Genomic DNA, 25197 nt, shown 5'->3' with positions numbered 1-25197 from the left:
CCACCTGTCATTCTGCGTCCCATTCCACCCATGAGGTCACCAACAAAGCCTTCATCCATCATCCTGCTCGCCACACTCCACTTCACGCCTCTAAAAGCTGCCAATAATCCACACCAAGGCCCTTTTGTTTACTCTGAGCTAATATTGTGTGAATAGTTACGCCATTTCTAAGACCATTATTCCTTGAAAAATACAAGCCCCACATTCATGGTAACATGGCAGAGAGACGGCTCACTCACTAACTTACACATGATCTCAGTTCTGACAGTTGGAATGCTGGGGTTGGACTTTATTAATCCTCCTCAAATATTACTAATACATTTTACCATTGGGGTCAATCTGACCCCTGGGATATTTGCTTCCAGATAGAAAATGATTTTCAGAAAATTGTTGACTAAGTGTTTGTGTCAAGCACTTTGTTTATTTGTTGAATACATAAATTATTCATTGATAATAAAACCTTAAACTGTTCTCTAGCGCCACCAGCAGGACAAAATTTTAAATTGGAATGTATTTATGTTAAATAGTTTTCATCCAAATTTACTGATAGTATGAACCCCATTGGTTGTGGTGGTAATGTGACCGTTTTACACAGCTTAAACAGCCTGGGGTCAAATTGACCCCTGAGGAACACCAATGCATGCAATATGTGTTCAGCACATTAAAAAAATATCAGGGTTCCCGCGGATCCTTGAAAAGTCTTAAGTGTCATTAAAATGTCTTAAATCAATGTTTCAAAAGTCTTTATTTTTAACACACAAGTATGAGTTTAATGTTGTAATTAGTCTCACATTTCAAAATAAAAGGTAACATTCGCTTTTAAAAAGAATGTATAAACAACAAAAATGTACAATGAAAATTGCCTGTCCAACAAAGATTTTTCTTCATGGCTTTTCTTAATGGTTTTTATATTTTGTATTTTTGTTGTTGTTTCATAGATTTCTGGCTATTTTTGTAGTCATCTGGTGATTTAGAGTTATGTGTGTATTTTACTGTCATTTTGTGTATTTTTGTGTGTTTATTGTGTTGCACGTCTGCACTAGACACAAAAAAATTGCCCTAACTATATGTAATTGATGCGCAGTCGACCTTTTTTTGAAGCCAAAATGTCAAGGTCATGGTCAAGGTCGCGTTAAGTGTCAAAAAACAAAATGTTCTGTATCTCTACGCATATTTATCGTACAAGTTCAATGCTTACATTTATGAAAAGCTCATCTCAAGTGGAGTATTTTAATTAACTGGACCAAAGCTGTACGACCTACCAGTAAAAAGATGGGTAGGGGTCAAAGTTCATGATGTCATGATGCCATAGCTTGGCCACTGATACCACTGAATAACATTTCCTTTCAATGTGTGACCTTGACCTTCACTCAAGGTCATATTTAAGGTCAAGGTCAGTCTTCTGTTCTTTCTGCATTATTACTTTCAATTTAATTAGTAAAAAGAACAAACTTGTCAACAAATCCAGATACAGGTTTTCATTTTTGCCATTTTTTTCAATTTCAATTGCCAAATACGTATTTGTCTTGCGATCACAGGTCTTGCCTAGTTTTTTGTTTGTTAATTTTTTTGCGTTTAAACTAAATCTTCTTGGATTTAATGCTCGACTCTGGGAGGACTCGATCATTGTTTTAGGAATGGCACATCTGACATGTGACACACACACACACACACACACACACACACCCATATATAAGACGGTAACCCTCTGACCATCTTCATTATCACAGCGTTTCTGTCCAACCTGCTGTAAAGGTAAGAGCTCTTATTCTAATAAACTTCTGAACACATTTAATCACAACTTATTTAATATCACATAAAATAAAATACTACCTCTAATGTCAATTGTGCAATTGCCACTAAATAGAATTATGGACTATACTTGTATTATGTCATTTTCATGCATATTTATACACATTTTTAATTGTTATGTTAATATAGTTTGTTGTTTTTTACTTTAGCATTTTGATTATTGTTCATATCATTTTTTTCATGTTTTTTGTTTCACCTTCACTATAATTTCTTCCCGTTGGCAGGCACTGTAACAAAGTAATCAGATTCTTGATTCTGATTAGAGCAATGATCATACAACAAGTCGAAAAGCCTTTATTGTCATATTCATTTTGCAAAACATGTTGATAACGACTCCTTTTGGCAGCAGGAAATAAAAAAATAAAAAAAACAGTGTGAGAAGCAACAAATAAAAAGACACAATGAATATAAAATAAGAGTCACCTTTTAAAATAAACGGTACAAATAAACACTGATTTATGTGTAAATCATAAATATATGAAAAGTTCTAGAAGATTGATTGAATATTTATGGGAATGTTGATATTACAGCCGGTAAAATAATTATATAATGGGGATGTTGGGAACTTTCAACTTGATGCATGCAAATAAAAGATGATTTACTGGATTTATGATCAAAAGAATAAATAAAAACAAGGCAAAAAATGTTTAATTTAACTTCAAATAATCCTTAATTTTCTCTAATTTGTTGCTGATTTTGAGGTGATGCAAGTTAGGTGTAAAAGCCAATCAGAAGTCGACTCAGGAGGAATTATGTTACACAACTGTATGAGTGTAAGAACAAGTGATAAAGTTAATAACACTAATTTTAGACTGAGTTAATAATTAAAACAAAAACAAAAAAAATATTTGGTATATTTGGTGAACTAAAAGAAAATTTTACATCTTTAAAAACTGTTTTTTTTTTTTTTCCTTTACACATATAAAAGTTATTTAACAGAGCATCAGCCATCACTGAGTTATTGAGTGCTGGTTTAGAGGTTAAATACGATATAAATCTGGTTCTCTACCCTTGGATTGTGTGTCCGTCTGTCCTGCTGTGACTCCAGTTTGTTCAGCAGTGAAGTGACATCCCCCTAATTCCTCCTAAACCCTTCATCTGTCTCTGTTCATCCCCTGATTATTCAGATCCATGTGCTCATACTCTGAGATCTTCTCTGAAAACCCACCGTGACGATGATAATAACTCACTCAGTCTGTTCAGTTGAACCCAATCTTTGTTGATAACTCGTCAATATCTGCTCAGTTTAAAGATCTAACAGTCATAGCTGAAGCCTTTATAAAACACGTGTTAAACTCAAGGCCCGGGGGCCAAATCCAGCCCTTCAGAGCATCTGATTCGGCCCACTGGAGAAAGTGAAAATAATAGACAACAATCATTGTGTAAATAACCAAATAATTAGTTGTAAATTGTTGTTGAAATAATGATTTCACAAAATCTCCCCAAATTGAATAAAAATTGGTCAAAAAATAAATTAAATAAAGGATATTTAAGTATCTGTCACTTATTGCCTTTATCCGACGACAACATTTTGCTCAGAAAATTATTTTAAAAACAATTATAGAGCAAAAAGATGGAATAAGTGATAACACGTATTTTAAAGAATCACATTTTTGTAAATAAGAGGAAAGAAATGTTATTTAGTGCAGTGGGTCACAACCTTCTTTTGGATCGTGACCCCGTTTTAATATCAAGAATTTCTGGCGACTTTTTATTTTTTCGAGAATTACTGCTAGTTTTTGATCATGTTTGAACTCGGTTTTTTTTCTTCTGCATTTTAGTTTAAAGTGAAAATATAGAAATATAGTTGTTTAACATTGTGTTTTAACTTTAACTTAAAAATCCATCAATCCATCCATTTTCTTCGGCTTATCCATTGCCCGGTCGTTTGGGTAGCATCCTTAGCAGGAAGGCCCAGACTTCATCCAGCTTTTCCGGGGGATCCCGAGGCGTTCCCAGGCCAGCCGAGAAACATAGTCTCTCCAGCGTGTCCTGGGTCTTCCTCGGGGTCTCCTTCCGGAGGGACGTACACTGAACGTCTCACAAGGAAGGCGTCCAGGGGGGCATCCCAATTAGTTGCCCGAGCCCCCTCATCTGGCTCTCCTCAATGCGGAGGAGCAGCAGCTCTACTCCGAGCCCCTCCCGGATGACTGAGCTTCTCACCCTCTTTTTAAAAAAGAATAATTAAAAAAATCCATTTTAATTTTTCCCAAATTTTTGACAACCCCACATAGGGTCCCGACCCCAAGGTTAAAAATCACTGATTTAGTGTAATTTATTTCGATAGTTTTTATACTTTATTTGTTAATTTTCCACTCATTTTCTTTCAAGTACCCCCTGTACTCCCATCGCTTACCCCTAGGGGTACACGTACCCCCATTTGAGAAACACTGGTTTATAATATATTGTTGATGTCTTCTCTATTTTATGTCTAATTCATAACTGGAAATGCAAACTTTAATGTTGAATTGTTTGTTTAAAAGCTGTGGCCCACTATTTGTCCCATGTTTTATAATATTTAAAACATTCTTCACTATCGACACTCTTTAGCTTTACCAACATCGTGCACAGAACCATCTCTAATTGAGGACTTGGCTGGCGTTAATAGCAGCGTAGACGACCAGATACTATAATCTCTCCATCACACATCGTCTCCTGTAAATCAAATTAAACAAGACGGACTGGACAGCTGCTTCCACAGGAAGCTTTCATACTCTATTGTTCCTCCAGCCAAAACCATATTCCTTCAAACAAAACCATATTTCACACTGAACGTTGTCACTTGGACAATAAATCCCTTTTAAAGACTTAATAAAAACACCCAAACAGGCAAAAACACTGCTAATATGGTTGTCTATCATAAAAGTCGATCAATTATTTGACAGTAATTCCCTATCATGAGTTGTAAATATGATGATAATGATGAAGGTTTGGGTATTAATTAAATACATTATTTAGGAGGGTCACACAACACACAAAAAATACATTTATTTACACCTTAACTGGTGTAATCAATGTTAGTAACTTGTGATAAAGCAGGTAGATCAATGAATAAATGAGTGAAAGAATGGATAATGCTGGTGGAGGTTAGCTATATACGTAGCCACAGTGACATGGCTGCTAATTTTATTCCAAAAATTTGTGTCATCAAGGAAAAATATATATCACTCAAGACCTAATTAATAAATCTGTGGACCTATTTTAGTTTTTTTAATCTATTCCTTATAGAAGTACAAGTACAGTATAAAGATAACTTTGTATATATTTTGGTTTGTGCGTGTAGCTATTTTAGGCTGGTGTACACATTAAGGCTGTTAAATAAAGCATTGTTTTCTTGTTCTTTTTTACCACAGAGCCAACATGTCTTTTTCAGAAGAGCACGGGTAAGAAAGTTCTGTCCTATTAATAAATATAGTCAAAAGTCTATTCCATGAGTCTGAAAAACTAATTTGGTTCTTTTTTTTTTATTCTAGAGGCCATTTGGATGGTAGGCACAGTTGAACTGGTGTGTCCAAAGTGTCCATTTAAAGACTTCCAATGAATGCTTTGGACCTTCTCGTAGAAAAACTCATCCAGAAAAGCCATTTGTTTCTCAGAATAATATGAAACTTTAAGTGAAATAGGCAAAAATCTCGTTCTTTAGCTTAATTTAGTTTTTAAACTCCCTTTTTCCTGTTTGTAGCAAAACAATGTATTTAGACAAAAATGTAGGCGAGGAAGAAGAACGTTTTTCTTTGTGTTGCAGCTTTTATACCTTTATACCAAGGGTCATGAATAGAATTAAAACCATCAGACTGTTGCCTCTACAGCAGGGGTGTCAAACTCATTTTAGTTCCGGGGCCAAATACGGAGCAGTTTTATGCAGGAAAACGAGTAATTTCTACTTTATTGTGTAATAGTTTACACTTCTACATATACATAAAATACAAAATATGTAAAAAAAAAAAACCCGACAATATCCAAGCAGAAAGTGACAGATATCAGTGCCAACAGAAAATTTTCTACATTTTTTGACCAATTTCTATTAATTTTGTAAGAATTTTGAGCACCTGCAAATATTGTTGAGTTTTATTTAAACAATGATTCATGTTTTCTCTGTCATCTTTACTTTCTCCTGCGGGCCAAAATGTATGCTCCAAAGGGCTGGATTTGGCCCCCGAGCCATAATTTTGACACATGTGACCTACAGGCATATGAAGCTTTTGCTTAAACTCCAAATGGGTCAAGAACATAAACCAAATGAATTTGGATTTGTTCCTTCTTTGGTGTTTTTAGTGTTTTTGTGAATTACTTTATATGTTTATATCTTTACTTATTTCCTGTATTCATCATTCTCTCTGCAGAAGAAGATGAGGAGCATGGAGAAGGAGGTGAGAATGATGAATACTGTATATGATTATAAAACAGGGGCATGTGATCCAACTGGAGTAGTTTTTTTTTTTAAAAAAAGCCAAATTTGCATGAAACAACATCTTTTCTTAACTATTTTGCTTTTTTTGCATTTATTTTTGTTGTTGTTTGACGGCCACATTGAAGAAGAACGACCCAAATACAAGTAAGAAGATGCATAAATAAGTTAACATTTTAACATTTGATTAAAACAAATGATGCATCTCTGTGTATTCACAGGCCACCAGTTACACAACTCGCTCCTCCAAAAATCCCAGAGGGGGAGAGGGTGGACTTTGATGTAAGCTCATCAGAAATCACACAGCAGAACCATAATTAATTAGATACAAAAAAAAAACCCACATTGTTTCTTTATCTGTGTGAATGCGCTGCTTCTTGTTAGGACATCCACAGGAAGCGGATGGAGAAGGATCTTCTGGAGCTGCAGACTCTCATCGATGTGCATTTTGAGCAGAGGAAGAAAGAAGAAGAGGAGCTGATTGGACTCAAAGCTCGAATTGTGAGGACTTTCCTGTTAGCGTTGCCTCCTTTGTTACACTTTCAGACCGATGGGGATGGAAGAAAATGAAAGTGTGTGTGTTACAGGAGAGCCGGAGAGCAGAGAGAGCTGAGCAGCAGCGTGTGAGGGCTGAGAAAGAACGGGACAGACAAACACGGATTGCAGTAATCAATCACTTTATTGAAATATGTCTAAAAAAACCACAGTGGTTCTCAACCTTTTCACCAAAATAAAGGTGCCAGAGAACATTGAAGAACAGTCATGTGGAGACAGGACCATCTATAAGGGGGAAGAAAGGGGAGAGATTTTTGGGGTACATCCATAAAGTCAGTAAAATGATGGTCCATTGTTCTATAAATCTGTGATAACCACATTTATTTATTCATCTGAATAATATCCACTGTTATCCAGGAAGTTTAGTATTATTATAATCATCTTAAAGATGAAAATCGTTGTTTTGATCAGAAATAAAATGGGTTCAAAGTGACCAAAAATGGTGAAATAGTATTCTAAAAACCACAAAAATGGACAGAAAAATAATGTAATTTAAAAAGTAGAAATTATTGATTTAAACTGGCAAATAATGGGCATGACAAATCATGAATGTGGTTAAATTGGCAAAAAATAACATGAAATATGATAAAAAAAGTTTAAAAATGACAATAATGGGGCAACATTAGGGTTTACAATTGCTGTATATGTCTTGAAAGTGGAAAAAATGTGCAGAAACGCCATTGAAATTTGATGGAGAAGTGGCAGAAATGGGAGTAATGTAGCAGAAATGCATTAAAAGGAACAAAAATATGGCAAGAAAAAGTGATAAATATAGGTTAAAATATGGCAGGTTTGGTGTAGTAGCAGAAAAAGGGTTAAAATAACCAAAAATGGGCTCAAATTGTTAAAAAAAAAAATCCTAGTTTCTTAAAGGCATCTGGCGACTCCCTCCCAGTGTCTTGCGACCACAAGAGAAAGTGTTTTTATCAAGTATAGATTTCAAAATAAAAGGATTTTGTTTTGGTGGGTTGGTGTAAAAAGGAGGAGAGACAGAGGAAAGAGGACGAAGAGGCGAAGAAGAGGGCAGAAGACGAGGCCAAGAAGAAGAAGGTGCTCTCCAACATGGGGGCGCACTTTGGAGGGTTTCTTGCAAAGGTCAGAGTCATGCAGATAAAGGAAGTGCGTGGGCAGCATTTCCTGCTCCACCTTTAATAACAAGTGTTTGACGCAGGTGGAGCAGCGGCGAGGCAAAAGGCAGACTGCGAGAGAAATCAAGAAGAAAACCCTCGCTGAGAGACGTAAACCACTGGTGATTGAGGACCTGAAAGAGGACAGTCTGAGGTGGGTCGTTACTGGTGATTATTATCATATATTATCAGCTGGGTAAGTATGGTGGTAGATTTACGTCTTTATTATTCAATCCAAAACTTTTCAATAAAAAAAAAAACATTTTCAATAGAATTTTTTTTTAATTTAAATCAAAAATAAATCAGAATCAGAATCAATTGAAATGTTCAGAACAAATGTTCAAATGCAATTATTTGGGTCAAAAATATTTTTTTTTGCATTTTAACACTTTTTTTAATTGAAAATATTTATTTTTGATTGGAGTAAACTTTTAAGTGGAAGTTTTATACATAAGACTGACATTAGCATGAATAAGGGGTCATGAAGGCTATCATTTGGTGTTGTTTGCAAAATTATGACACCTTTGGAGCTATGTTGGCATTTTTTGGGTATTTTTTGGTTAGGTGGAGGGATCTAGTGGGGTTAAGGGTTAGAGGTTAGGGTAAGGAACGACACTTAATGACAGCCTTCGTGACACCTTATTTATGCTAATGACGGGTGTTCATGTCATGATAATGACAGAGTAATGTCAGCCTTTATGTAGAAAACTTCAAGTGTTACCAACTTTTTTTTTGGATTGAATAATAAATAATAAAAACACAAATCTACCTCCATGTGTTAATGCTATTGTGCTTTAGAGAACAAGCAAAGGAGATGTGGGAGTGGATCTACCAGCTGGAGTCGGAGAAGTTTGACCTGAGTGAGAAGATGCGGAGGCAGAAGTACGAGGTGAGCGCTTTTACGGTGCACTTTTAAGAAAAACAGAACACTTGCAGCTACTTGTGACAAAAAAACCCCCTGTTTTTCTTTCTCAGATCAACGTTCTCTTGAACCGAATTCAACACGCGCAGAAATTGTGAGTGAGTTTCTTTTATTTTTATTTTATCATTTTTAGAGCCACATGTTCCCACGCACCAGTCAGGGTTAGCGCTTCTCAGCTCCTTCTCACTCTTTCAGTCTTTTTAGTTTGGTGTAAAAGTTTCTGACCAACTTTTAATTGTAATCTGCTTCAATTCTTCTTTTGCCCCATTGAAGCAAAAAAGTTCACGGGAAGGGGATGGTCGGCGGACGCTGGAAGTGAAACACAAAACGCACAAACGACGACTGCTTTCTGGACAAAAATGTGGCAAATTTGCACAGTTTCGTTGTCGAGCTAAAATAATTAGATCCACTTAAACGAGCTTTTGTCTCTATTTTGCATGTGTGGATGACGAAACTTGACCTTTTCTACGAGTGTTGCTTGTGAAGCAGTAATAAAGAAGTGAAAGAATAAAAGGATGGAAAACACATTTGCATACTAATGAAATGTTTGGACAGTGATGTATTGTTTAGAATCAACAGCCCTAATGAAATGTATCTACTTTCCTTTCGTTTGTTGCGTAAAAACAACGTGGGCGTCGCCCCCTGTCCCCTCGTTCCAAGGTTCAAATCCGGCCTCGAGAGCCATGCTCGTCACTTTGTGTGAAAAACCTTCCTCTTGCTCTTTGTTCAAATCCAGAATGTACCTGTGACACACAAACACCACTCAGTTAAACATATTAATATCCTCAAAATATTATTAACACATTTTAGCCTTGGGTCAAGGAATATTTGCCTCGAGAAAATGATTTTTTAGAAAATTGTTGATCAACTCTTTGTGTCAGACACTTTGTTTATTTGTTGAATACAAAAATAACCCCTTGATAATGAAACCATAACCTGTTCTCTAGCGCCACCATCAGTTTGTGTATCTTGTGTATCATCCAAATCTTTCCGTTCATAAACACATGTATTTACTTGTTTTTATCTCTTTTTTTGAAACATATTTGGGGTTATTCACTATAAAGTGTTCTGTGTCAGACACATTCACTTTCACTGTGAAAGAGCTGTTCCAAAACCTCACTGACTGTAAACCTTTTCCTAGAAGACATTTTAGAGAGAAAGAGAGAGAGAGAGAGAGAGAGAGAGAGTCCAGGTTGCAATACACACAGGATTAAGGTCACACATGGGTCACACACAGATTTGCACAGCTAAAACTGCTTTGGGTCAAAATGACACCATAGGATCACCAATACGTGCAATATGCGTTCAGCAACATTGAAAAAATATCATCATGATAATTTTATGACTAATCAATTGTACCCATCAAATTAGGAAAAGCCATGAAATATGAAGCAAAAAAAAAAAGAAAGTCAACTATTATTTTTTGAATGGGGTCAAATTGACCCCAAGGATAGTAGGAGGGTTAAAAAACAATTAACAGTCAATAGGTCAACGATAGCGCTATCAATCAACCTAAACCAAAACACCTCTGCAGTTCTGCAGCATAGGGTGGTTACTGTACTCTTCGTGGTTGCACAGTTACCATGGCAACAAGTCCCTTTACTCTAATTAAAAAAAAAAAAAAAACTCACTTGGCCAACTCCACGACGAGCACGGCGTCTGGTGCTGCAATCTGTCTCAGCGTTGGCTCCAACCGGTGTGCACAGCTTTAAAGCAGACACAGACACAAACCGTTGTCAGTGGTCCAGATCACTGGATCCTATCTAAGAGGAAAGAGAATGAAACGTCTCACCTGGCTGAGAAATAAATGGTGTTAAAGCTGCGGGAGTATTTCTGTTTTTCATGCAATTTCTGCAGCGAGTCCAAAGGAAGAAAAATCACAGAAATCCCTCTGAGATCCATCAAGTCTGGGGAAGATTGACCAAAAATGCAATAATTAATGTCACTGCCATGTCACTGCGTTCTCATTCTAGCATTAGCTAAAAAACAGCAATTCTCAACTGGTGGGTCAGGACCCAAAAGTGGGCCGCAGACAGTTGGTCAAAAATAAATACACACTTAATGTCTCTCATGTTGGACTTGTCTTTTATTTTGAAACAAGCTTTTATTTTGACAGGCATGCTGTGAAATGCATGTTGCACAGGAAAATATATAGATTTATGTTTTAAAAAAAGATTATATACGAAGGGTTGGGGGTTCGAATCCCACTCCATCCAAGTCATTGTGGCTGTGTTCTTGGGCAAGGCACTTTACAAGTATGAATGTGGTGTGTGAGTGAGGGACTGATGGTGGTGTACTATGGCAGCCTCACTTCTGTCGGTCTGCTCCAGGGCAGCTGTGGCTACAATGGTAGCTTACCACCACTGTGTGTGGAGTGAAAGAATAATGCACAAAAATGTGAAGCACTTTGAGTGTCTATTAAAAGCGCCCAATGAAATCCAATGCATTATTATTATTATTATAAAACCTATTCCGTGTCCTTGACTTCTGCGTAGTCAAGGACACATAAAAGCGATGAGCAGACTCCTCTGAAGAAGACTGTCAGTTAACAGTTGAGATCAATGTAAATATCCTGAAAAAAGGTTGTCTGAATAATTGAAACTTTAACATATTATTCAAAAAGAAGATCCAAATGAACTTGGTGGAATTACAGTTCTAATAATAACCAATAATGTAAATAAAATCCAAGGTGTTTACCTTTAATGGGGACAGATTTGGTGTCTACCAGTGTTGTCTCTGAGTCTGTGTGTGGTAGAGTAGTGGTGGGGCAGCCCCGTCTACTGGACAATGACTGGAACAATCTCTGCACGTTTGCAAAAGAGACATCCTGGGCTGTCTGTGTGGTAGAAGAGGTAGGGGAAAGATCATTAACATCATCCCATTTGTCCAATCAGAGGTTATTGATCTATACCTTAGTGTGTATCCCATTCTGCGTCTTCAGCAGACCCTTGTCGTCACTTTCGATGCCAAACGAGAGGTAGGGACTGGAAACAATGTCTCCCCAGTAACCCCTCACAGACACTTTGTTTCCTCTCTGCACAAATGCACAAAATCAACTTCTTCCCATTATTGTAATGTACATCTACACTGATAGATCTGTTATTTACCTGAATGAACTCTCTGGAGGAGAGCAAGCTTGGGTTTGTTGTTTGGTACACACCCTCTCTCATTTCAAAGGCTAAACCACGCTCCCTCCATTGATGGTACTGTTGTTTTTCAATAAGACGACCCTGCAGGTGTTTAATATATATACATTAATTAATCCTATATTGACACTATTGCTAAAATTAGTAACACCATCACTATCGCCGGGTGATTTTTACCCAATGTTATACCCAATAAAAAGTAATTACAATCAAAATATGTTAAAATATGACAATACATGAGAAATTAGAGTTGTGTTCTTTTATTTTCAACTATGCCATGCCTAACAAACTGAAAAGAAAAAAACTGGAGTAGGGGACACATCCACACCTTCTAAAACAGGGGTGCCAAACTCATTTTAGTTCAGGGGCCAAATACGGAGCAGTTTGATCTCAAGAAGGCCACAAATTTTATGCTGGAAAACGAGTAATTTCTACAATATTGTGCCTTGGTTTGCACGTTTAAGCATACATAAAATACAAAATATGTAAGAAACCAACCATATCCAAGCAATAAGTGATAGATATCAGTCCAAACAGGGTCTTCACTTGAAATTTCCTTGATTTGTTAACCAATTTTGTAAAAATTAAGTAATTTTTTGAGAATTTTTAGGGTTTTTTCTACAGTTTATCATTAAAAATGACTGCAATCATGCGATATAAGCACCTAGAAAACTGTGAGCCCCGTGCAAATATTGTTGAGTTTTATTCACACAATGATTCATGTTTCCTCTGTCATTTTTACTTTATTCTGCGGGCCGATGTGGATGCTCCAAAGGGCCTGATTTGGCCCCCGGACCTTGAGTTTGATATTTGTGTTCTAAAATGTTGAAGATATCTCGGAACTCAAGAAAATCTGATAAACACAACTTCATGAATAATGTACCGTAAATACGTTTGCTCAGGTGAAAATTACCCGCCGATAGTGTTCTAGGGTGAAGAAGATCCACAGAATGTTTACATACGCCTTTCTCGTGCATCTTCATGGTAAGATCCCAGTCAAAGCAGCCGTGTTTAGAGTCATAGCGCATTCCCAAATGCTGCCTGAGACGATAATCCCAGGCTTTGGACATGGAGATCGGAGATAGAGAGGATGGAGTTAAGTTTCGAGTCCACAGCTTGAATATCCGGTCCAGTTCATCACGTTCTCTGAACTGTAGAAATGCATAATAACTGACATTAGAGAGGCTGGTGAGCCGAGATATATATAGAAAATGATATATCTATTATTGTTTTTACTTGTTTTTATTAATACAATCACTCAATACAAATCACATCATACAAGTATTTAATATTATGAAAAAAGTAGAGTGAAATAGTGTCCTTTACAATGTTTCCATATTTGTTAGATATATATTTCAATATCTTATTTTTGTATTAAAATACTCGTTTTAGGAGTCGCTGCTTTTGCTACTCATGAAAAGCACAGTTAAGTGGATTGCTGATTGTGTCCTAACCTAGACTTTTGCTACACTACAGAACTCACTCACATGTGCTGTCCCTTATGGGAGAAAAAGTCAAAAGTGGGAAATATTGTGCAGATGTTTGTTAATAATAAATGTACCTGTGTGGCATTTTTTCATCAGCAAATTTAACCCAGATTTGTCATTCTGGTTAGACTTTATTGAGTTCAAATTGCCATTTTAAGAAAAAAAATTTGAGATATGAGCTTTAGCCCATATCGCCCAGCCCTGTTAGAGCATATATGTATTATATCACATTGAATAAAGTTCTTTTTGAGCGTTTTTGGGTTTTTTTGCACCTTGAGGAGAGTTGTGTTCAGACATGCATGCGATGCTTCTTCAAGTGATTCAGTAACGGACAGAGAGAGTTGGGATGCAGCAAGTCGGATGGTCTCTCCAGTCTTACTGCGGATTTCACTGTTCCCAAAAACCTCCAGGAAAACTTCTGTCTTCTCTTAAAAAACAAACAGACTAAAGTCACTTTAGGAACTTTTCAGTGTTAGACAATATATTCAATTTATTTAAAAAAAAATAAAAGAAACCCAACCCACCATTGAGTCCCATGTTCTTCTGAGGAATCAGAGCGAGGTAGAGAAGCAGCAGCTGTCTGGCCACCACCTCCATACTGTTCTCTATCACCCATATCTAAAAAATAAATAAAAGGATGCTTAGCTCACAGGAGGGTGATGTGAGGCATCAGCTCTCACTGGTTGTTTCTGGAAGGTTGAACAGACTCACATAGACTGATTGTTTCTCCTGAAGTCCAGCAATGGTCTTTAAAATATGTCTTGGATCTCCACTGCCAACAATCAAAATATTCGCATCTCCTTCATACTTTACGGGTCCTAAATTTAAAGACAAATAATTCACAGGTCACAATATACAATGAGTGTGATGGTTAGGGGTGTGAAAAAAGAAAAAAAAAACATTTTAAATTAATTTTTTTCATTTCAAAAATCAATTTCAAAAAGAATTACATTTATTTATTTATTTTTTCTTCTTATATTTAATCAATATTTTTGTGTATTTGTACAATATTTTAGTGGTGGTTACAATGCTTTCAATGTGTTGCTATGGTTACTTGATGCACTTGATTTTATGATGGCAGTGTGTAATGTCTGCAATATTTATGTATGCACAAACATTTTATTATCATATAATCTGCTCAGATCAGTGTTTAAACTACAATAGGAGAAATTATTTTTGTCTCATTTTTGTGCATTATCAGTAATTCAGGGTGATTTATCCTTAATGTTCTCACTTACAGTTGTTACAATGCCGTCATTATGTTGTCATGGTTACTTTGAGACTTCTACACAGTAGTTTCAGTGAAAAGAAACTTGTTGCACTTTATTTCATGATGGCAGTGTGCAACACTGCATTTTCTTTTTTTCAGTGAAAATGTGCAAAAACACAAATAATAAATAATAAATAGGATGTTTTGAAGCAAATAGTTTTGACTCAATTTGTTGAATGATCAACATCCTCTGATGAACATATACAGCAACTTGATTTTTCACCGCTACGTCTAATTTTGGTATTAACTGGGTAGAATATCGCGAAATATCACGATAATATCGTATCGTGACCCAAGTATCGTGATACTTCCTTGCCAATACTCACCTCTAGTGCTGGTTGTTACATTTTAAAAGTGTTTTATAGAAGATTTTTTTTACTGCGAGCTTGACAAATGTGATTTGGATGGATCACTGAGAATGTTCAGATTAAAATCTATCTCTATCAGTTTTTTTGTGCTGGTAGTGATAGTTTTGTTGTTGCTTTGCTTTTTTGAAGTTGAGGCAATAAAATTAAGCGGGTGAAATCAAGCGTTCACACATTTTACTATAAAAAAAATAAAATAAAAGAAATAATAATAAATCTGACACAAAAAAAGGCTCAGACGCCCGTACCACAAATATTAAAACCTATGTTATCATTGATTAGGAAGTCTAACAAGGTAATAAATAGATATGAAATAAAATAGATGATACATATATTTGTTATTAATGTATTTTACAGCTGAGGAAGCTTCGCTTTTAGTAGGTTATTTATTTCAGGCTCAGTAATTGTGATTAATTGTAATTGAACTTTATTAAGTGAGACCATAATTGTAAATTAATTTCTGAAGATAAAAAAAAAATTAAAAAAAAAACTATTAATTGAATTGTAATTGGAAAAATGCTGGTCACTGTAATAGTAATTGAATTGTGATTTAACATGGATAATGGAAAACGTAATTGTAACTGAAAATGTAATTGATCTTAACCCTGTTGTCCATTCTCACCTGTGCTGAGGAGGTCACGTGCCGGACTGAAGCCCCACCAGGTGACGCAGCCCGCGCCCTCTGACGCACGTCCGGCGCTCATTGTTGACAGACGAATAAAAAGTGATAATATACCACACACAGCTGGAAGGCTAATAGTACAAAGATACATCAACACTTGGTGCGTGAATGCAGCACTATTATAACTCAACAGGCCGAGTCGGATGATAACAATACACGAGTTACACAAGCTTATTGTTTACTATCAAATGTAAAGGTTATGTCTAAAACTCCTACATAAGTGGGAAAAATACAAAACAACATGTCTCAAGAGTTTGTATAAAACTCACCGACTGCTGAGTGAAGTTGACGTGTTCACCCTGCTGCTGAAAGTTTGCTGTTGCTAAGCAACACCCAGACAGTGTCGTTGCAGGATTTTGCGCCATCTGTCTGTGAAAATGTAGAACTACAGTTTTCCATCGCACAATCCCCTCTTTTTCATTTTATTTTGTACATTGTTGGTTCAAACACAAAGATCTACAAATTCCTGGAACTGAATTAGGTATTTTAATTTCAGATCAATTATTTTAATTAACTATGACATTTCAAAGGGTTCTGGTCGTTTTAAGCAACATTATAGAAGGTGCTGCAATAACTTCACAGCTGTGCAGATCATACACAAAATATGGAAATTAGACTTAGTAAATTATATAGTTATTTATTTAGTAAAGAAGATTTTTCATCAACATAACGGATAGAAAGAAAGTGTCTAAATATTTCAAGTTTGACGTTACTGGAAATGTTAATGTATTTACGAATATTATTCCATCTTTGTAGGAAGATCTCGTTTTTCAATGCTTGAAATATTTACAAAATTTTTCGACAGGTTAATGAGTCATATGATGATTTCTTAACGTTTTTTTTTTTTTTTTTTTTCATTATTATTTCTTTTCAGTTTTTGTTAGGGTAGTTTGAATGGATTGGTTACATCGGATTACACGCATGCGCAAATGCGATTTATGATTACAAAAACAAAACAAAAAAACTGCTAAAGCAAAACTCGTTTTTTCCCCCTTTAATCCGTTTACATTTGTTATGTGGCTGTAATAAATAAGTTTTCTTATTAGTATTCTAAATATAATGACCAGCGTGGAAAAATACGTATTTGAAAAAATCCGTAGAGCGGAAGTAAACGTTCCTGATTTTTAATCGTGCCCCTGAACGCACCGCTCGCATGCCAGTCTGTGGATGTTTGTTCACGTGCGGCATTCACGTCCATGAGTTGTTGCCGGAGGTACTTCGGAGCTTTCGTTCTCCCGTGAGTCTCCCCGCCTGCGGAATGGCAGCGGCAGCGGAAGAGCCGGAGGAGGACTACGGTCCCGGTCCCGGGGCGCTCACAGGTGACGGAGACCAGGCGGAGGCCGAGGACTTCACCTGCGCAGCCCACTGCTCGGAGCTCTCCAGGCGGCAGAACGAGCAGAGGAAGGCGGGGCAGTTCTGCGACGTGACCCTGGAGTTCAGCTTCGGGACGAGGGTCCGGACATGGGGTGCTCACCGCTGCGTGCTGTCCGCGGCTTCCCCCTACTTCGAGCTGCTGCTGGGCGGACAGTTCTCAGAGTCCGAGGCAGGTCGGGTGGAGCTGAAGGAGTGGAGCAGCGCTACGGGACCAGACCCAGAAACCGTGGAGGAACTGGTCCAGTTCATGTACACCGGTGCAGTCAGGGTGACCACGGCCAACGTGCACGACGTGTTGGAGCTATCAGACAGGTAAACAAACACCACGGTTCTCATTCACCTGACCCCATAGGAAGCTCCTGAGACATGGTGATCTACCACAATAATGAATCCATATGTATGCACGTGACGTCCTCCCCCAGGATCCAATGCAAACCAATGGGAACCATTGGAATATGCTATTTGAAGGGCACATGTACCGATAAACAACATAGTTTTAAACATAAAGCTTGATAGTGGTGTGATAAGAACAATCAGAGAGAAAAGTGAAGGAAGACTTTGTAGTGGATCAGTAGTTGGATGTTGGAAAACTAAAGGTAAGACCCTAGTGCAGTGCTTCCCCCTTTTTCTTATTTCTGAATCCAAGTACCCCCTTTGTCCGACCGATTTTGCTTAGAAAACTATTTAAAAACAACTATAGAGCATAATGATGGAATGAATGAGTGATTAAAAGCACTTTTTTTTAAAAATCTAATTTTGTAAATAAGTGGAAATAAACAGTATTTAGTGCAGTGGTTCCCAACCTGTTTTTGGATCATAACCGCATTTTGACAGACATTTTTTCTATAATTTGTTTTTGAACATGTTTGAGCTCATATGTGTATATATTAGTTTAACTAGATTTATATTTCACAAAGTGAAAGTATAGAATTACAGTTTTTTAAGATTGTGTTGTTTTTGATTGAAAAAAATAATAATAATAATTCCCCAAATTTAAAAAATCTATTAGTTTTTCAGAAATTTCAGACGACCCCATATGGGGTCCTGACCCCAAGACTTATTTTGTTCATTTTCCCATTCTCTCTCTTTCGCGTACCCCCTGTCGTGCCATTGCGTACAGTCATTTGAGAAACACTGCTCTAGTGGAACACCTGTTCTCATTTAATGAACCTGTTTGAGACCAGGACATAGTTTAAACCTCTATATAGTTGTCTATTTTATTATTATAGAAATACATGTTTATTTGTATCTATATCAAAACCACAATTTAAAAAATAGTTTTTAATAAGTAGATATTTGTACAGTACTTGTTGTTCTGCCCACTTGAGATCAAATTAGGTTGTGTGAGTTCTCCGATTAAAATGAATGTGACACTTCTCCTCAAAAATAGAAAAAGTAGGGATGCGTATTTGTGTGTTGTTGCACAACAAAGTGACTGATTATTAATTAAACAATTTCCATTGGTATAGAATGAGCAAACGAACAGGAATAATAGCCCACCTTTTAGCTAGGGGTGGGACAAATAACCGATGCATCATTTAGACTAAGTGATTGATAACAGCAATTAATCAATGGTCTAAAATCAAATCGAATCGTGAGTTGCCTAATGATTCTCACCCCTACTTTTAACCAGTATTTGTTATTGAGCTAGATTTGTTGCTCATGGTTATGTAACTGTGTTTTACAATGAGGAGTTAATCAAGAATATACTATGATTACCGTATATTTCAGAGGCCCTGGATGTCAGCCTGACAATATATAAGGACATCAAGCATCATTGTACTAACGGAAAATACAATTTTTAAACTTGTTTTACTGAATTAACCAGAAGCCGTCGTTCCTCTTTGAAAACTAGCGATGAGCGATATTATCGGCCGGTATTTGCCATAAAATGTAAAATTCGTTGACTTTGGTATTGATATTTTTGTTACCGTTATTGAGACATGTCAAAAAGAAACCAATGTGACACTTTTTTTAAAAAAATACTATAGTAAACAAGTATTCCCGTTTAGCACAGATGATGTTTCTTTGTGGAATGCATCTCGTTGGACATCACATTAAAAGTAGCCTCAACCTGTTATTTCCATGGAGATATATACATCATATGATCTAAAATTAGGTTGGGGTAGGGGTTATAAATCGGAAATTTAGTATTGGACAATATCTATTTGTTAGATATTGGCAAAAGGCAAATCTGAACATCCCAATCAACAACATTTGACAGGAAATAAAAATACTCAATCTCGTTCCGCTACTGTATTCTTGTTAAAATGAATTGGATTCTTATGATTTAGATGATGGGCGTAATAATTCAACTTTGCGGTACAGGCAGCTTATGACTGTGCAGTTGTTGAAACAGAACAGTTGGGACTTGTTAGTTGGACATTACCATGTTGCTTCAGTAACCTGTATGGCATGTTTCATGGATTTGAAGTAATGCATCATAAAGTGGCACTTGTAAGAAATGTGGTCATTTTCAAACCAAGAAACACGTACTCCTCAGTAAAAGGCTACTCAAGCTGCTTTCTAGAGAACTGGAGACTATTACCACCTTCTCTTTGCAGAAGGCAGGAGGATACACACCCTACACAGGTACACCAATCAAAAATCATCTACAATTTTTTTTAATCCTGAATGATTTGTTTTTTAAGTGAAATTCAAGTTAGTCATATTCTCATTTAATAATTCAAAGACTTTCCACGCGATGATACATATTCTGTCTTCAAAGCCCTGGCAAATCATGTATTGTGTGTGATGAGGAAGAGACTGTGACGTGTGTGTGTGTGTGTGTGTATGGTGAATACACACACTGAGCGGTACTATTGTTGTAGGTGCTGAGGGTGTGCAGAATGTGCCTGATCTGCAATTCTCAAGTTGCAAAACCTGTAAGGGTGTGACACCCTGATGTCACTATTATTGTAGTCCATGTCTGAACATCAGAGCTAAGTATTAGGCAGAGGTTTATTCAGAACAAAGGGTTGTATCTTAGCTGAAACAAGTAAGATAGGTTTGGGTTTTGTTGTGTAATCAAAAAAAGGTGTTGGTTTTTTGGCAAATTTACACAAATCATGGACGCGACTCGCAGAGTCTTCCATTTATTGCATATCCTGATAAGGTCAACTACAGGTTGACTAATGGTTTTAACCCTAACCCAATCTGGGTCATCCTTTAGATAAAGGTCAGACCTTTGACCTAGAATACAATGAGAAATACAGCTCTACATTTTAGCTCTACATTTTAACAACTGTGTTGCTACTGTAGCAGGCTATTAAATGTGATTTGTTTGGCTTTGTCTTTTGAAGCCGACTTTTCTGTCCAACTCAAGTTTTAATTTTTGAGGACAAGTCAAGATCTACTAATGACTTGTTTAGAAGTGCACGTTGTCAGGCTCAAAGTGGCAATACATTTAAGTTTAAATTCACAAAAACAAGGATGGCAGACAAGCAAGGATTCGAGGCAGAACATTGCCCAAAGCATCCCACTGGTGATTTCTTGAATCCTAATCTCGGTAGGAACATCTAATCCATGAGCTACTTCAAAGTTACTGAATAATCTGAAGGACTACGAGTTTGATACACACAAAAATACAATTTCCCGGTTTCACTTTAATTAGAGGGAAGGATAGTGATGAAAGACTTTGCATCTACTTAAAAAGTTAGGAAATACGTAAGTTTCAACAAATAACACTTTATTTCTCTTTAATTTATGCCATTGTTTCATTTTCCAATTCCCAACAGTGAGAATCATCATGTTCCTATTTTTCAAGGCACTAACTTCTCTTTTACTAACCGAAGCATGTTCTTACAATTTCACAATTATGTAAGACCGAATAAAACGTGATTCATTAATTAATTTTTTAAGAAGAAAAAAAATCTAAATCCAAACACCAAATCTGTAGCATCTTTAATGAAATCCTATTTACGATACTTGAACACTCAATGTTTCAGTGAAAATAAACATTTAAGGATAGTTAATTTGATACAAAAAACATATCAAGTGCAGCAGTATTTAACTCTACTAAGACTCTGACTACTACATTTGTCATCTGAATTTATCTTTGTGAGCTTGAAGCCTGGTAAATCATGTTTTTTTTCTGATCTAATCACTGCTGGTGAGTTGAGAAAAACTGACGATATCTAATGAAGTTTGATGTTTTTCCTCTGCCAGGTTCCTGCTGGGTACACTGAAGAGCTTCTGTGGAGATTTCCTGATGAGGAAGTTAAACTTGTCCACCTGTGTAGCCATCCACAGCCTATCACACATGTACACTCTAGACCAGCTGGCTCAGGAAGCGGCAAAGATGATCCGGAGGAACTTCCATAAAGTCATATTTACTGAGGAGTTCTGCACACTGCCGTTTCACCTGGTTCGAGACTGGCTGTGTGACTCCGACATCACAGTGAACTCTGAGGAGGAGCTGTTCGAGGCCATCGTGAAATGGGTCTACCACAACAGAGAACAGCGGGAGAAATACTTTGAGGATCTGTTCAAGCTTTTAAGGCTGCTGCAGATAACGCCCTCCTACCTGACCCGGGTGGTGCGAAAGGAGAATTTGGTGGAAAACAGTGCAGCATGTCAGCAGCTGGTGTCTGAAATTCTGGAGATCCACGCTGTTCGCTTCGAGAGCCTCAAGTCCACCGATTCCGAGCTTTGTTCGTTTCAAGTTGAGCCGCGTAATGGCCAGAATATGGACGTGGTCCTGGTGGTGGGCGGTGTTTCAGAAGGAGGAGATTATCTGAGCGAGTGTGTGGGCTACTTTGTTGCCGAGGACCGTTGGGTTTACCTGCCGCACGTTCACAACCACCTCGACGGACACGCCATTGCAGTCACTGAGGGTTACGCTTATGTGGCTGGATCCATGGAGCCCAGTTTTGCCAAGATGGTGGAGCGCTATAACACCAACCTGAACGTCTGGGAACCAGTCAGCAGCTTGAGTACTCGAAAGCACTCCTTCGGTCTCACAAGTGTGAAGGACGTACTATACGGCATCGGTGGTCATGGCAACTTCAGTCCAGGCTTTAAGGACGTCTCCGTCTATAACCCTGAGCAGGACGAGTGGCTCAACCTAGAGCCGTCACCAAAGATCCTACGAGATGTAAAAACGGTTTGCGTGGAGGATCGGTACGTGTATGTGATGGCCAGAACCCCAGTGGATCAAGATAACGACGATGGATTAAGCGCAGTGATCACTCGATATGACACAGAGAGCAGGAAGTGGCAAGAAGTGGAGTCGTTACCAATCCTCGACAATTATAGTCGCTTTCAAATGGCCGTTGCACCTACCAACTTTTACCACACGGCTTCCTGTTGCCCCAAGAACTATAAGGAAACTCTCGATGCCGCTGAGCAGAAAATAAGCGGGACCATCTCAGACGACATTCTTGACAGTCTCCCGTCAGAGGTCCTCAGCGTTGAGGGTGCTGCTATCTGCTACTTGGGCGAGGACATCTTCATCATCGGAGGCTGGAGGAACAGCACCAACGTGGACAAGCAGTACCGGAAAGAGGCGTACTGCTACAGCGCAGAGAGGAAGCGTTGGATGCTGTTGCCACCATTGCCTCAGCCTCGTTGCCGTGCAGCAGCTTGCCACGTACGGATCCCTTACCACTACTTGCAAGGCTGCCAGCGATACCCAATGCCACAGAACCTGGCCCACCAGCGAGACCGAGCACAACAGATGCAGCAACTGCATCGTCGCAACCTTCGCACTTTACGGAGACATCTGCAGTGCCAGATTGAATGCTGACACGTGCAAGACAACTGCTGTGGTCTTAAATCTTACCTTTAGCACCTCAGTTTTTAATGGATTGTATAGATTTTTCTCTTATTTTGCTGTCAGCTAAAGAAAGATATGGCATTTAAAATAATTTATTTTCAGAAAATTATTTAAATAGAAGAGAATCATTAGAACTTCAGTGGTACCAAATTGTATTATTGGTTGAATTTAACTAGTCAAATTTAAAGCATCCTGTGGGTATTTCATTGCAACTAATTACAAAAAGAAATTATAATGCAGTATGTACAGTAAATTAGTCATGAGTCATTCTCAATGTAAAAGATCACAAATAGTGATTGCCCAAAAACACTAATGTATCTTCATAAACTGAGCTGGAACTAGTATATGCATATATAATAGCAGCCAGCATTTTAACTTATTTTTGACCAAATCTGTGTGACCGTATTTGGTTTGCTGATGCCTTACTTTAATGCTGCTTTTAAATGAGTAATCGTAACTTGATTTTTATTTCCTTTGGTTCACTTTTTTAATAGTGTCCTGTTTCATGAAAGACATAATGTCAATTATATGTTAGCTTAGAGGTACTGAAGTTAATTTAAAGGACCAATCAAACTTCTTTAACACCTCCACTTGCATCCATTATTTTTACCTATTTTCTTGGTTGCATTCGACTTAATAATTATTTTTTCTTCTTGCATGCTGTGCACTAGAATTAGAACCTTTACAAACATGCACCACATAAATAGATACCCATACCTACATTTTTTTCCCAAATTTAAAATGTTGTTTTTGTTGTTTACTACCCATACTATTACATTAAACGGTTGTTCACGTTTGCCATCCTGTGCCCAAAATGCACAACGAAATTGTCTAATTTCCTAAGAAGTTTTGAGGTAATCTGTGCCTGTTGTTGGTCTTACTGAGTGTAAATTCACCCCAAAATTATCCAGTTGCACTTAATATACTGTTAAATATAACTATGCTCTTAGATTTAAATAGTTCTTCATATATTGTGAATAAGAAGCTCATTTCAGGATAGAATGGTAGACTAGTACAGATTTACATTATTCCCAGAAGAAGAAAAAGTAGGATTTCAGAGATACAGAAATTAAAAATCAAGAAATGTCGAGGTTATTTTTGCTTGTATAAGTTGAACCTTTCGTTGATCACAAAGACCAATTGAATGTTTACTTTAATGTGTACAGATTATTTCATGAACATGATGGGTGACTTGAACAGTGACCATCAGATCCTCTCAAATAATAAGCTTTGTCAATTCAATTTACAACTTGTTTGTTGACAAAGGGTTATTTTAAAGAGAAGGAAGAAGTAGCACACAATCTTAGATGACATGAAGACACTTTAAATCCAAATTCTTCTCAAATTGAAGCAAGAATAAAATAAGCTGTTTTCACCTGATCATACTGTGATTATTATTAGGTTACAAACTTTGATTATTTGAAAATGCTAATATTTAAGAGAAACTCCAGAAGTGGTTTGTTCTGCATTTGCACTTTCAGTACATTTATTAATATTCATTAATTAATTAAGATAAATTGTATATATATATACATATATTTCTATAAATATGTTTTCTGGATGAATAATCATTTGAATTATGTACTTTTTTTCCAATGCCAAACCTTAACTCGGTTTTGTGTATTATCTACAAAACTGTTGTAAAGATTTCCTTCTAACTTAATGTCATGAGAAATCTTCCAACTATTGTATGTATATGTATGGACTACTTTCCTGTACTGTACTAATTATTACTCAAAGATGGAGATTTGTTTCGTCTTTGGCCTGACTGTGCTCAACACTATAGTTGATTTTAATTTAAATGTTTTAAATGGGGCCTTTTTTTTATTGTGTTTTTCTGTAGTCCATTGACCAAACTGTTGACATTACTGTTGTCCTGCTTGTGTTGATGCATTTTTTCATTCATAATCATTGATCACTTGTTCATCTCTGAATGTTTGTTGACTTGAAACATTTGCAATGCATTGTGCAATGTTTATTGTTGTATGTTCACTGCTTGCACATATTCTGTCTATACATTAAAGCCTGATAAACAGAGTTTTTGGTGTAGTTTTTTTTTTATAAATAATTGGGGGGGTGGGGGGATGAATTATAGAATTTATTTTCATAATTAAGTTACATTTATACTATATATTCAGATATTCAAGCTAAGTGCATTATTTTCCCCTTGTATTTTCTTACGTGAATATGTTGAGTTCTCTTGGAGCATTGTTGTAGTTGGTGTTCAGGCTCAAAAATTAAGAAAATTACATCTTTCTGGTTTTATAACTATC

The 25197-nt window shown here is 36.9% G+C and overlaps 3 protein-coding genes across 4 annotated transcripts; 2 read left to right on the top strand and 1 right to left on the bottom strand.

Moving 5' to 3' along the window:
• Nucleotides 1-1716: 1716 nt before the first annotated feature.
• Nucleotides 1717-9449, top strand: LOC114481182 (troponin T, slow skeletal muscle-like). Its single transcript, XM_028475725.1, has 13 exons — nt 1717-1755; nt 5166-5195; nt 5286-5299; nt 6156-6182; nt 6349-6367; nt 6442-6502; nt 6605-6721; nt 6808-6885; nt 7757-7870; nt 7947-8056; nt 8701-8791; nt 8878-8918; nt 9098-9449. The coding sequence occupies exons 2-13, from the start codon at nt 5173-5175 to the stop codon at nt 9141-9143; spliced, it is 741 nt and encodes a 246-aa protein (XP_028331526.1). The 5' UTR covers nt 1717-1755; nt 5166-5172; the 3' UTR covers nt 9144-9449.
• dnaaf3l (dynein axonemal assembly factor 3 like) lies at nt 8348-16943 on the bottom strand. Of its 2 annotated transcripts, XM_028475724.1 has the most exons (12): nt 16044-16943; nt 15715-15845; nt 14169-14275; nt 13982-14075; nt 13730-13884; nt 12933-13121; nt 11932-12054; nt 11736-11858; nt 11522-11660; nt 10617-10731; nt 10456-10530; nt 8348-9567 (listed from the first exon to the last, which is right to left on the bottom strand). In XM_028475724.1, exons 2-12 carry the CDS (start codon nt 15794-15796, stop codon nt 9420-9422), a joined length of 1350 nt encoding a protein of 449 aa, XP_028331525.1. In that variant the 5' UTR covers nt 15797-15845; nt 16044-16943; the 3' UTR covers nt 8348-9419. The 2 variants fall into 2 exon arrangements, with proteins under 2 accessions (XP_028331525.1, XP_028331524.1); XM_028475723.1 differs by lacking the exon at nt 16044-16943 and having other exon boundaries at nt 15715-16033.
• LOC114481180 (kelch-like protein 11) lies at nt 16895-24760 on the top strand. Its single transcript, XM_028475722.1, has 2 exons — nt 16895-17460; nt 21316-24760. Exons 1-2 carry the CDS (start codon nt 16928-16930, stop codon nt 22892-22894), a joined length of 2112 nt encoding a protein of 703 aa, XP_028331523.1. The 5' UTR covers nt 16895-16927; the 3' UTR covers nt 22895-24760.
• Nucleotides 24761-25197: the final 437 nt, after the last annotated feature.

The sequence above is a fragment of the Gouania willdenowi genome, chromosome 19 (genome assembly GCF_900634775.1).
Source record: "Gouania willdenowi chromosome 19, fGouWil2.1, whole genome shotgun sequence".
Lineage (NCBI taxonomy): Eukaryota > Metazoa > Chordata > Actinopteri > Blenniiformes > Gobiesocidae > Gouania > Gouania willdenowi.
Note: the sequence above shows the minus strand (reverse complement) of the source record. Positions and strands in the feature narration are given on the sequence as shown.

What these genes read in the sequence shown, in the direction of transcription:
- LOC114481182 (XM_028475725.1), top strand. Translation starts at nt 5,173, where the DNA reads ATGTCTTTTTCAGAAGAGCACGG. An exon ending in ACAGACAAACACGGATTGCA is followed by an intron (nt 6,886 to 7,756) that starts GTAATCAATCAC and finishes TGGTGTAAAAAG; the next exon opens with GAGGAGAGACAGAGGAAAGA. An exon ending in TGCGGAGGCAGAAGTACGAG is followed by an intron (nt 8,792 to 8,877) that starts GTGAGCGCTTTT and finishes TTTCTTTCTCAG; the next exon opens with ATCAACGTTCTCTTGAACCG.
- dnaaf3l (XM_028475723.1), bottom strand. Translation starts at nt 15,865, where the DNA reads ATGTATCTTTGTACTATTAGCCTTCCAGCTGTGTGTGGTATATTATCA. An exon ending in ACGTGACCTCCTCAGCACAG is followed by an intron (nt 14,276 to 15,714) that starts GTGAGAATGGAC and finishes CTTTAAATTTAG; the next exon opens with GACCCGTAAAGTATGAAGGA. An exon ending in ACCATTTATTTCTCAGCCAG is followed by an intron (nt 10,531 to 10,616) that starts GTGAGACGTTTC and finishes TCTGCTTTAAAG; the next exon opens with CTGTGCACACCGGTTGGAGC.
- LOC114481180 (XM_028475722.1), top strand. Translation starts at nt 16,928, where the DNA reads ATGCCAGTCTGTGGATGTTTGTTCACGTGCGGCATTCACGTCCATGAG. An exon ending in GTGTTGGAGCTATCAGACAG is followed by an intron (nt 17,461 to 21,315) that starts GTAAACAAACAC and finishes TTCCTCTGCCAG; the next exon opens with GTTCCTGCTGGGTACACTGA.